The 13,717-nt window shown below is 28.5% G+C and overlaps 1 protein-coding gene across 1 annotated transcript; it reads right to left on the bottom strand.

Annotated features, from left to right (window-relative positions):
• Positions 1-4,651: 4,651 nt before the first annotated feature.
• LOC136089841 (zinc finger MYM-type protein 1-like) lies at positions 4,652-6,611 on the bottom strand. The gene is made up of 3 exons (XM_065815931.1): positions 6,519-6,611; positions 6,270-6,424; positions 4,652-6,092 (listed from the first exon to the last, which is right to left on the bottom strand). Exons 1-3 carry the CDS (start codon positions 6,609-6,611, stop codon positions 4,652-4,654), a joined length of 1,689 nt encoding a protein of 562 aa, XP_065672003.1.
• Between the last annotated feature and the right edge of the window lie 7,106 nt (positions 6,612-13,717).

Raw genomic sequence — 13,717 nt, 5'->3', positions numbered from 1 at the left:
GATCTTGTTTAGGAGCTTTTTAACCTTAGAAGATAGTCTATATAGTAGTGGTATCACAACAAAATAAATTGATCCTTTTCTTTAAAATAAGTAAAAACTTTATGATGGGAACTTAAAAAAATTTAATTATATTTTGCTTTGCTTGATAAATAGAAAAGAAATATGTACACCAAAGTGACCAATATCCTCCTTATCTTCCATTAACCTTAAAACCTTGTGCATATTTTAATTCTACTTAGTAGCACTCTTTCATTTACAAACTTGTAAAATGTAAAAGATATAAATTTTTGTTGGTACTCAGAGTTTCATGCTTGGCAGCAATCAACAGCCATATATTTTTAAATAGAAAAATTAAAAAACCATTAAAAATACAAATTAGGCAATGCAATCTGATTCAATGCAATGTGATCTGATGTCAAAAAAATAATTACATGATGTCTTAGTCTAACTTTACCCTGAATCAAATTGATAAAGAATGAATTTATTTCTATGCTGACATTTCGATATAATTTCAGTTTTTTTAATCAATAAACTGTTGTCATTGCTTGAAATAATTTCATATTTTTTATTCTGACATAATGTTATATTTTTCATTATGAAATAATTTTATACATTTCAAGTCATAATTTGCACAATTTTGTTGTTAGGTTATACGCTTATTGTGCCAGTTAGGTATTAATGAAAAATATGATAAATATTTAAAAAACGAATACAACTTTTTAAATCAACAATTGTTATAAGTCAACAATATAATTAATATTTTAGTGAAATGTATATTTTTCATGTTTTATTATTATTATTATTATTATTATTATCAATATCATTATTATTGTGTACAAACAAAAAAAAAATAACGAAAATAACAACAACCTTTTGCAAAATAACAACATTTTACAAAATAATAACATTATATTGTATCATGTACATGACACAATGTAATGTTGTTATTTTGTAAAATGCTTACAGCAACATTACATTGTGTCACGTGACACAATTTAATGTTGTTGTAATGTTGTTTTAATGTAATGTTGTTATTTTGTAAAATGTTGTTGCTATTTTGTAAGATTTTTTTTTTAGTGTGTGTATATATATATATATATATATATATATATATATATATATATATATATATATATATATATATATATATATATATATATATATATATATATATATATCAAAAGTATAATAACTCTATTTTTTTATTAAATGAAATTATTAATTTCAATGTTTTTGTTGTAACTATGAATAATAAAATTTAATAAATTATTTAATAAGTAAATTTTTAATAAATTGATATTTTTTTTACAATAGTTATTTTTATCTAGTGATAAGATGTTGCGTGTTGTCAACTATTAACTGTTTGTCACTTTCCATGTCTGTACGTATTGCTCAATTGCTGTTTGAAAATTACATTTATGTAGACTCATTTAATATAGATATTATTAAATTTTTAATTGAATGTTCTTTAGGATGATTCAAAACGAGATTTTGAAATTTTAATAAAACACAGACTTAAAAAACTATTGTTAGTATTTGTAATAGTATCAGAATATAATGACTTTCTATATCTGCGTTTTACTAAAAACTTAATACCTTATTTTGAATCATCCAAAAGAACGTTAAAAGAATTGCGAGTGTACTGTAAGGAAACACGCATTAGTATGCGTGTTTCCTTGACCCTTCCTTACCGCCCTGACCCTTACCGCCCGCCCTAACCCTGACCCTTCCTTACAGTACACTCGCAATTCTTTTCCGCAAAAGTATTGTAAAAATCACCTTGATTTAAAAAAAAAGTAGATTCTGTGTCAAACAATTTTTTCTAAAACGAATTAAACTTGTTTATCAGGCGACTAAACGACCCTATATATTAATCGGTTATATTGACACGGTTAGCTCGAATCCATATAATGTTAACCAGGCTGACCTAAGTGCGCCACTTATTTGGTTTGTACACATCAAGGTGTCCAGTGATGCAAATTTTGAAATCTGTTAATTTTGTCCGCAGAAAATAATCTAATTTAAATGTTCTAATCAAGTAAAATTTTAACTTTATAGTGCGACAATAAAAACACCTGTAGAATGAAAAATATTTAAATGTAGTAACGTGTAAATGGCAAAACCAAACTCAAGATAAAATTTCGATGGATTGTTTTACTGGTTAGTGATTTATGGCAGTTTTATTTTATATTTTTATATTTTTTTTGCTACTTAGACCACAAAACGTCACCGGATACTGTGATATTTAATCATTACTTTCAATACAAAAGTTACATGAGTGTTCAATCAACATTGAATATGTTGTAATATTAATAAGTATTATTATAACTGTTTTATTGCTAAATGTATCATATTCATTATATAGAAAAAAATATTGATTTGCTATGAAGCGTAGTTTGAATATACGGTAAGCTCTCTTATCAAGCCTCTATTCCGACGATGTCCTTTAAGTCCACAAACATTAAAAAGATTAATCTTTCAGTTAAAGACAACCTGCTTAAATCCAAGCCCTCAGTCGATATATGCGCACTAACTGTGTCTATGGCTATATAAATCAATCAATGTTTGTACACTGCGATGCGCCTATCCCTATAATTCCCAATTTGCCTATCCCTAAAAATCCCGGTTTTCGGACGTAAAGGATGCTCAAATGGTAGAAGTACAGATGGAAGTGCAACGCTTGAAAACATCAAAGGTTCCGAATACTGTCAAAAAAACCATGCGTGAAATAATAACAATTGGTCAACGAATGTATATATGCTTTTCTTTAACTTTTTTTAAAAACTTTTAATTTAACCCCCTTTTGAATTTATATGTTATAAACGTTTTTGGAAGTAAAAATAACATTTTGAAGCATTTAAAGTATTAAGCAACATGGTTCTTCGAAGACCAATAATGAGCGAATTTGTCTTTCTTTCGCCAACAGAAATCGGAGCAAGATTTAGATACAATTTAGAAGAAACAGTTCGTTGGTGCAGAACTCATGTTTTACTGGCGGAAAGTATGAGTTGTAGTGTATGTGGCGTCCTGTGCACACAGCAAGGAGAAAAACACCCCCAGACCATTACATTGCCTCCACCATGCTTCACGGTCTTATGGCAGTAACGTAAATTGAGGCGTTTTCCGGCTGGTCGACGTACGCGGCAAATGCCATCGCTCCCAATGATGTTGAACTTCGATTCATCACTGAACAGGACAGTTCGCCATTTCTGCACATTCCAGTCGATATGAGATGTAGCAAACAGGAGTCTTTTCTTCTGGTTTTTTAGTGAAATCAGCGGTTTCTTTGCAGGGCGTTGAGAAAACAATCCGGCTTCAACAGCACGTCGTCTGATTGTTCGGTCCGATACAGGCAGCTCTAATTGCTTTTGTATCTCGACTGATGATATCCAGGGATCTTTCTTCACGGATCTGACAATCATAGAATCCTTTCTAGAAGTGGTGGCACGCGGTCTTCCACCTTTGTTATCTGCTGCCAACTTTCCCGTAGAACGATATTTGGAACATAGTCTTGATACGGTCCATTTTTTTACGCAATATTTATCACAAATACTTTTTTGTGACATTCCACTTACGTAATAGCCAATAATTTTCTTTCTTAGTTCCAATCCAAGACTGTCGGGAGCCTTTTTTGCACTTGAAATCATAAAAATAATAAAAATAAATAATCATGCTTCTCAAAGCTTACCGTGTTACATTTACCTTGTGATGATACAATAATGCTCTGTGGAACACAACGTCTAGGTTGGATGTGGACTGTATTGATGTAATGAAACACTTGTTGTATTTCACTTCTTGTATTGATGTTCTTCGATAAAACACTTGATAAAACTCACTTCGATAAACTGTCTTGATAATATTGACTGATTGACTTCCATATACTGACTGAATAACATGTCGATTTACATGTCTCTTATATAGTAAAATGAACCTGTGTGAACCTGTTCTAGAAGATTCCAGATGCTTCTTTTCGATGCTTCTGGAAGCTTCTGGATGTGTCCGGATACTTCTGAGTGTTTCTGGATATTTCTGGATGCTACTGGATGCTTCCAGATGCTTCTTCTGGAAACTTCTGGAAACTTCTGCCTGCTTCTGGGAACTTCTGGAAACTTCTGGATACTTCCTTTAATTATTAAAAAACTTCCGTGACGTTGACACGGACCAGAGTTTAGAAAATGAAACAAATCAAAAAAGTTGCACTTGTTTTGTCCGCTGCAAAATGGCACTTATCAACAAAATTCTGCCTGTGTGCTGTCACCTGTCAGCTAATTGCTCATGTCATGGCATGCTATGACTCCAGACTCCTGAACTGTTTGCTGTGGTAGTATAGTTCGTTTCGCTTTTAAGACATATAAAATTAGGAACACTTTTTAGCATTGTTAGATGTTGGTTGCAAATGTTTTGTCCAATACTGTATATGTTATGCATGTATTATGTATATGCATGTATTATGTATTATGTATATGCAGGGCCATCTTATCCATTAGGCACTATAGGCACTGTGCCTTGAGCCTACGAATCTACAGAGGCCTACAAAAGAAATGAAAAAAAAAAGAAATTTTAAAGTGTTTTTCATTTCATTAATAAAACAATCATACAGATGCAGCATAATATTCATAAGTGATAAAAATGTTTATAACAAACAGTATAATTAGATGACATTAACTTTTCGACTTTTGGTATTTGCAAAATCAACTATAACATCTTCAAATGTCATCTCCCGCATTAATTCATTTTCAATTGATAGCAGTGCCAGGGAGGATAATCGGGCTTGTCCCATAGTTGAACGCAGATAGTTTTTTATCAGTTTTAATTTTGAAAAAGAACGTTCACCTTCTGAATTCGTGCCTAATATAGAGAGATAAATCCTGAAAGCGATATTAACATTTGGAAAACTTGCAATTAGTTTATTGTCTATTTGCAGCTTAATCTTATCAGACACCAATTTACCATCATTAAACATTTGAGGAAACAGCAAAAACTCATCGGTAAATTCGTCTTCGAGGTCTGATAGATACAACTGAATTAGTGCCTTGGTTTTAGTCATTACTTCCTCACTCGACAAAGATCTGTTGTCAAGGAGAAAGTTAAACTTTTCGTACAATACTTTATAAGCTGCTCTGCGTTTTTCCATCTCATTATTAAGTCTGTCTATGATAACGTAATACTGTTGAATACGGAAATTATCAATGGTTCTAACATTTAAACTGGGATTAATTGTATCCATAACTTCGTCATCAAATCGCTTCCGTATTCGTTTGCGTTGTGTAGCTTCTTTGTAATCAGATTCTGTGAGATCTTTTGCCTTGCCTTCGAATGTTTCAAACTTACTGCGTGTATCATGAAAATACTGTATGAGACCATCGTACAGTTTAATGATGGTGCACAGCTCAATACCCGGCTCCTGTAAGGCTTTATTGACAATATTCATCTTTTGAAGTAAATTTTTCCAAATCACGCACATTAACGCAGTTTCAAAGTAGTCTAAATGTTTAACCAGTGATTTCGCTTCATGAACAGCTGGTGGTGGTTGATGTTTGCTGTTAGTGACTTCACATAATGCTTGACGAATTTGTAAGTAATTTGCATAGAAAGCTCTTGTGGCATCACTTCTAGTTGACCTCCTAGTTTCTGATAAGCTTTGTAAAACAAATACGTTTTCTTTAAGAAGTTCTTTAAGAGTTGACCATCTCTTCGTTGAAGCTGAGAAAAAATTATAAACTGACTGTATGACACCAAAATAATTTACAGCTGCTGAACAACACTCCACGGCAGCTGAACCAACTAAGTTTAGGCTGTGGGCACATGGAACCCATTCTGCTAAATGATTAATCTCTCTGAATCTAGCTTGCACACCAGAATATATTCCACTCATATTGCTAGCATTATCATAAGATTGCGATCGGCAATTTTTGATGTCTATTCCATGAAACTGAAGAATACCAACCACAAAATTAAATACGTATTCTCCATCATGGTGTTCAATTGGAATAAATTGAAGAAATCGCTCTACTAAATTTCTGTTTTTGAGTACATAGCGAATAACAAGTGTGAGCTGATCTACATGACTAATATCAGCGGTTGAATCGGTGCTAATTTCATATTATTTAGCATTCTTGATTTCAGAAATTATTTGCTTCAAAACTGTGACTCCTAATATATTAATGAATTCGTCGCATATGTTTGCTCAAAGATATGATACATTTCCTTTTCCTGGATTTCCATATCTTTGAATGTGTTCTCTTAGAAATGGATCAAATTAAACTAACAGATCAATACAACCAAGATCATTTCCATTGTTAGGAGAGTTATGCAATTGATTGTCACCACGAAAAGTCACAACAACAACCCTCTTCAAGACTTCAGTCCAGTATTTGCAAAACTTCTCGTTTTCCTTCTGACGTTCAACATCAATTCGAGTAGACTTTTTGTATTATATTATATTTTTTGTATAACAATTACATTTTTCCAATCATCGAAACCAGTTATAAATTGATTCCTTGGTGCATTATTAGTACCAGCACTGCAACCAAATATCTTGCAAATATAACAAAACACTTTACCAGTTGAGGGCGTATATATGAGCCAATCCCTGCTGACGATTTCTCCATTTACTAGTTTTCTTATAAAACATTCCTTGCGTACATATCTAATCTTTTCACCAAATTGTCTACCTTTTAAGCTTAAATCAGATTTCAAATTCTGTGATGGGATATTCTCTGCATAATAAGCTATGAGATCAGCATTTATTTCCCATTCAGCAGGATCATTTGAAATAGATTCCTTACTATTCCTTATTCCAATACTAAATCTGCTACTGTTGGTTCCGCATCTGCTTAAATAACTGGTTCACTTGTAAAACTCATTGCACAACCGCCTTGTTCCACAGTGTCAGTCAGCATTGGTTCTGGCTCTGGTATTACTATTCCTGGACTTGTTGAAGAAACAAAAGAGTTTATTGAAGTGTCATTGCCAAAAGTAGCATCTACTTTATTAACATATTTTAGCAAAGAACCTTTCATTTTTTTTAATGCATCATCTTTCCTTTGCTTTTTCTGCCGTTTAATATAGCCAGACTCGTGCTTTCTCTTGTACCCATCGCCATCGGACATGACTTGAATTTCTGAAAATCATAATAAATATTCAGTATAGAGTAGACATAAAACATAAAAATAAAATATGTTAACCCATTTAAAGAAGGGGAAAACATTTTAATATATTCCGTAAAACATTACATTTAACAAAACTTATTAATAATTTACAAAAACGTAATCATAACAAATAAAATACCTACCAAATAAAATCGTACTTTTTAAAATAATACGTGGAATTCTGAGAATTTCATTTTTAAATAAAAGTAAACTATTGATAAATTTAAACAAACGTTTAAAACAAATAACAAACCATAGATTGCTGAATTTTTAATGGCTTTTCATGATCATAACAAAAGTAATGATAGTGAGAGAAATAAAATTAATGAAATGGTCACAATTTAATTTCTTTAAGGCATAACATGTGTACAGATACAGAATAATCAAACAAACAGCAACTGTAGGCCCATTAACGACTACGTACAAAAATTAAAAAAATAATGTAAATTGAATAACGTGTACATGACATTTAAATTAAAAGAAAGGCCTACAGCTACATTTTTATGCAAAGTGCCTAGAGCCTACAACGCTTCAAAAACAGCCCTGTATATATGCATATTATGTTATTGTTATGTATATGATATAAAGATGTAAACTTATTATTTTAAAATCTCAATAAATTAGAATAATAATGTAATTTATTCCCTAGTCTTGTAATTTATTCCTTGGTCTATAAAAATAAAATAAATTAGAAAATAAAAATTTCATTTTTTAATTACTTTTTTATTGCATTTCATGTTTACAATAGTTTCTTTTTTAATAAATTTTGTTTTGAAATACTCTTATATAGCACAAAAGAATTTTTGTGCTATATAAGAGAATTTCAAGTTGTGTGCATGCAAATTTGGCAACATATTTCAGTTACCTTTTAACGTAAAAACCACGTTAATTACCAGTTAATTAAAATGGCTAAAACATCCATCAGCAGTTATTTTCAAAATAGCGAATATTAGCGTTTATAGTGGGATCTTTTTAAACTTTGATGTCGAATTAAAGCACTTTCCGTTCATTTTCAGAAATATGTTTTTATACGATTTTTAATTAGAATAAAATTCTCCATCAAAATTAATAAATAAAGAGGGGGGGGGGGGGGGGGAAGAAACTGCAGTAGCGTCTATATATATATATATATATATATATATATATATATATATATATATATATATATATATATATATATATATATATATATATATATATATATATATATATAGACGCAATATATATATATATATATATATATATATATATATATATATATATATATATATATATATATATATATATATATATATATATATATATATATATATATATATATATATATATATATGTATGTATATATATATAGACGCAATGTTAATGTATTCTACAAATAGAGTGCTCCATGTTCTTAAAAAACAGAGCAATAAAAAATTAGTAAAAATACTTGTCTAATTTTTTCTTCAACAACTTGATTCTCCATCAGTAGGTTCAGTGCCGGTTTTAGCACTACCTGCGCTCTGGGCGAGATTTTTACGGCGCCCCTTGCTCAATTTAACCCCATTCAAAAATAAGATAAAGGGTAAAATAACCAATTAGTTTCGCCCCTTTATATTTGGCGCCCTGGGCCATCGCCCAACCAGGCCTTGGCCTAACGCCGCCACTGAGTAGGTTCATCAAGATGTTCATCAGACCTTCAACATTCTTCCTAATGAACCTACTGATGGAAAAACAAGTTGTCAAAGAAAAAATTAGACAAGTGTTTTTACTAGTTTATATATATATATATATACATATATATTATATATATATATATATATATATATATATATATATATATATATATATATATATATATATATATATATATATATATATATATATATATATATATATATATATATATATATATATATATATATATATATATACATACATATATATATATATACATTATATATGTATATATATATATATATATATATATATATATATATATATATATATATATATATATATATATAAACTTGAAATATGATTTTTAACCAATATAAAGTAAAAGATAGTCAAACCTGTGAACGAAAGTAAATTTATTTTTCTCAAAAAATTTAGTTTTGGAAAAAATTTTCTAATTTCCAAAAAATCACTAATACAAAGTATTTTTATATTTATATAATTGAGTAAACTTTAAACACTAGAGGCCTTTCATCAGTAGTGCTATTTTGGTATTTTAACAACCTTTGTAACAAAACCAAAACAGCACTACTGATGATTTTTTGAAAAGCCTTTAATGCTATAAGTTTAATCAGTTATATAAATATAAAAGTCCTTTGTATTGGTGTATTTTTCGGAACTTAAATTTTTTTTTCTAATAATGAATACTTTGAGAAAAATAGATTTACTTTTGTTCACTGGTTTGACTATCTTTTTCTTATTTTACACTGTATTTCATCGGTAAAGACTCATCAGAAACGAATGATCAAATTAATAAAACTTCAATTTATACCAAAAATTAAATTACAGGAAGTCGCAAATGTCTAAAAAAATATTTAATGTATAGTCCAACAAATTCACAAATCTCTGCTCCGTCATAACTACCCATTGCTACATCAAAGCAGCCATGTATGTTTTTCTTTTTCCAAGTTTCCTTATTAAAATAAAGTATTTCAATCAATAACAGGCTGAACCAAAACTCCTCTAATGAAAATATATTCAATTTCTCTAAACGAATATTTAAACATGCTTTAAAAAAAAGTGTTTTTGAAAATTTTAAACTAAAATTTGATCCTTAAAAAAAGAGTACAAAAAAGCGAAATAGAACTAGAAATGTAATTTGGTTCAACCCCCCATATAGCAAAAATGTTTCCACTAACATAGGAAAGGTGTTTTTAAAATTGGTTGTTAAGTATTTCCCGCCCTCTAATATATTACATAAAATTTTTAATCGAAATACAATTAAAGTTAGCCACAGTTGTACAAAAAATATGGAAAAAATCATAAAAGGTCACAATAATGCTTTGTTAAACAAAAAAGAAATCCTTAATAAAAAACAACAGAAAATTGTAATTGTAAACAAAAAAACAATTGTCCAATGAGTCGAAGTTGTTTATCAAAAAAATGTGATATATAAATGTGTTGTTTCTTCTAAGAATGTACCTGATAAACAATATATTGGCATAACAGAGGCTGAATAAAAAAAAACGTTTTGCCAATCAAAAACAATCTTTTAAAAATAGAAAGTATTCAAAAGTCACCATGCTGTCAAAATATCTATGGGAATTAAAAGATAAAATTATTGATGATTTTATACTGAACTGGTCGGTCCTTAAAATAGCGCCTACATATAACAATATTTCCAAAAAATGTATACTTTGCCTACAAGAAAAATGTGAAATAATTACACATGTAAACCAAGAATATTTATTAAACAAAAAATCAAAATTAACTTCTAACTCCTGGCACGAAAATAAGTTTTTCCTAAAAAACTATAAAAAGAAATGAAATAATGAAAAAAACTGTAAAAATAAATGAGCTCAAATAATTGTTACATTAAGTCTTTTTAAAAAATATTTTTCTAAAAAAGCATATGTAATCATTTCCAAAAAAATCTTTTTATAATAGTGTCAGCAAGTTCCACAAATGTGTGAAAATTTACAGTAGTTAAAATATTTGCGATTTCCAGTAATTTAATTTTTGGTATAAATTGATGTTTCATTATTTTGATTATTCACTTCTGATGAGTTTTCATTGATGAAATACAGTGTAAAAAAAGAAAAAAAATTTATTGAGTGATTTTCAACTAATTTATAACTGCTCTGTTCTTTTAAGAACATTGAGCACTCTATTTTGTAGAATACATTTTAAAATTGCTTAAATATATATATATATATATATATATATATATATATATATATATATATATATGTATATATATATATATATATATGTATATATATATATATATATATATATGTATATATATATATATAAATATATGTATATATATATATATATATGTATATATGTATATATACATATATATATATATATATAGATATGTATATATATATATATATATATATATATATATATATATATATATATATATATATATGTATATATATATATATATATAAGTATATATATATGTATAACTATATATGTATATATATATATATGTATATATATATAAGTATATATATATGTATAATTATATATATATATATATATATATATATATATATATATATAAAAGGGCTGCCTGCAAAAAGTTCACAAGTCCATTTTTGGAAAATATGAGATAACTCTTTTAGTTTGTAAAGGGACTTATAATCTATCATATCCAACTATTATTTTTATTTGAAGATCGTAAGTCCCATTAAAATGATACTTTTAGTATCAGAGATCTGGGTTTTTAAGCTGAAAAAGTGCAGAAGTCCTTGCAGGCAATTAGCAGGAAATTCCCTGTCACGTGATAACGTAAATTTAACAGTGAATACAAGCCATCATAGCGTCAAGTAGGAAGCGAAAAATTGATGAAGAAAGTTGGAAACGAAATGAAAAGAAGAAAAATAAGATAGATGGTAAGTAAAACTGCTGAATAGTTTAATAATTAATTGCTTTTCTATTAGTAATACTAACAATATGATTAAAAATAAAATGTAAAAATTGTTTGTTATTTTCTGAAACTGAAAGTACCGTAGTAAAAGTCTCTAACTCTTTGTTTCGGAAAATTCGTAGGTGTTTATTTTATTGCAATAGTTTTTGTACTTATATTGGTAACCTGTAGTAAAACAGTAACTCTGTTTAATTATATTTATTTGATATAAAATGAATGAAACAAGCAGGATTATTAATAAATCTGCCAAAACTAGTTCATTAATATTAATAATTTTTTATAGTAATCTATAATAGTTTTTATAGTAGTATAATATTAATAATTTTTTATACTACTAATACTAATATAGTTAATGAAATTTCATAACTAATTAAAAAATAAAAATGTAAACATTTTTTAATATTTCCACTTTGTTATTACTCAGCAGGCATTCTATATTTATAAGCACTTATTTTATTGTAATGGTGTTTGCTATTGTGTTGACTTTGATTTGCAAATTAGTATATTAAATTACAATGTATATAATTCAGATTTTTATGACTGAATCAACTGTTTGTATTCTATAGAAAACAACAATGCTGGACATCAAGTATTACCTAATTGCAGATGTGAATGTAGACTGAAACTTAAGGATGATAAAATATTATATTTAAACAGACCATTCCACTCACTGACATCTCCTTCTCTGCAAATGGCATATCTAAGAAGTTTTACTCTCCCAACTGAGACAAAAAGACATCGTCATAGAAAATTACCAGCAAAGTACTCTAGAAAAGTGTTTAAGTACTCAGTACTTGTACCAAATAAAACTATACAATTATGTAAAAAAGCATTTATGGCTATTCTTAATATTTCTGAAGGAAAGGTTTAGACGAAAAATTACATCAAAAGAAGGGAGAAAAAAATCAGTTATAGATGCCAGAGGTCATCATGACAACAGAAAAAGAACACTAGAAGAACAACTAAATGGTGTACGAGACTTTTTAAAAAAATATCCGCATCGCCAATCACATTATTCAAGAAATGAAAATAAGATAAAAAAAATTCTTGATTCCAATCTCACCATCAAAAATCTATACGAGCAATTTTCTTAAACAACATTAAATGAAAGCATTTCAGAACACAAATTTTTGTCATATTTTTTATTACGAATTCAATTTTCGTTTTGGGACACCAAGATACGACATTTGCGAAACATGTGAAAAACTGAAAGTACAGAAAGATGCAGCAGTTAGAAATGGAGACAAAGTTTCAGCTAAAAGTTTTTAAGTCCAGCATGAAATACATTTAAGAAAAGAATAGGTTTTCTATGGTGAACTAAAAAAATATCACTTTGAAAAACCAGAGGATAGTCTAGTGTTATGCATGGATTTTGAAAAAAATATACCCCTTCCTACAAGTAACGTTAGTGGTGAATATTACAGAAGACAGCTATGGATACATAACTTTAGGATCATTGACATTATTTTTAAGAAGACAACTCTTTTTTGAAATGCAGAGAATGCTGCAGAAAAAGGTCCTAACGAGATTGTTACCTTTTTAGATGATTATATCAAAGAAAACAAACAATCAAAAAATGAAAAGCTGATTCTGTTTGCTGATAACTGTTATAGTCAGAACAAAAATAGATACCTATTTTATTATTTAGACAGTCTTTGTGCTAGAGGAATTTTAAAGAAGTGGTTATAAATTACCCCATTTCAGGACATTCTATGATCCCCATTGATAGATCATTTGCAAAGGTTAAAAAAAAGAAGAAAAAAGTTGAAAAGTTGATCAAGCCAGATGAATGGGTAGACATCATGAAATCCTGTAATAAGAAGAATCCATTCAAAGTCATTTTTGTTAACTATCCATTAAGGTGTAGCCAAGAGGCAGAGGGTGAAGAAAGAATAATAAAAGTTATGGACTAGAAAACTGCAATAGAACCAAGAATAAAATCATGTCTCAATAGCCAAGGTACGTA

This window comes from Hydra vulgaris, chromosome 13 (genome assembly GCF_038396675.1).
Source record: "Hydra vulgaris chromosome 13, alternate assembly HydraT2T_AEP".
In the NCBI taxonomy this organism is placed as follows: domain Eukaryota; kingdom Metazoa; phylum Cnidaria; class Hydrozoa; order Anthoathecata; family Hydridae; genus Hydra; species Hydra vulgaris.
Note: the sequence above shows the minus strand (reverse complement) of the source record. Positions and strands in the feature narration are given on the sequence as shown.

Excerpts from the sequence above, each read along its gene's own strand:
- LOC136089841 (XM_065815931.1), bottom strand. The coding sequence starts at position 6,611 with ATGGAGAAATCGTCAGCAGGGATTGGCTCATATATACGCCCTCAACTG. Across the intron at positions 6,425-6,518 it reads GATATTTGGTTGCAGTGCTG|TCTACTCGAATTGATGTTGA; the intron begins GTACTAATAATG and ends TAATACAAAAAG. Across the intron at positions 6,093-6,269 it reads GATCTTGGTTGTATTGATCT|CACCGATTCAACCGCTGATA; the intron begins GTTAGTTTAATT and ends ATATGAAATTAG.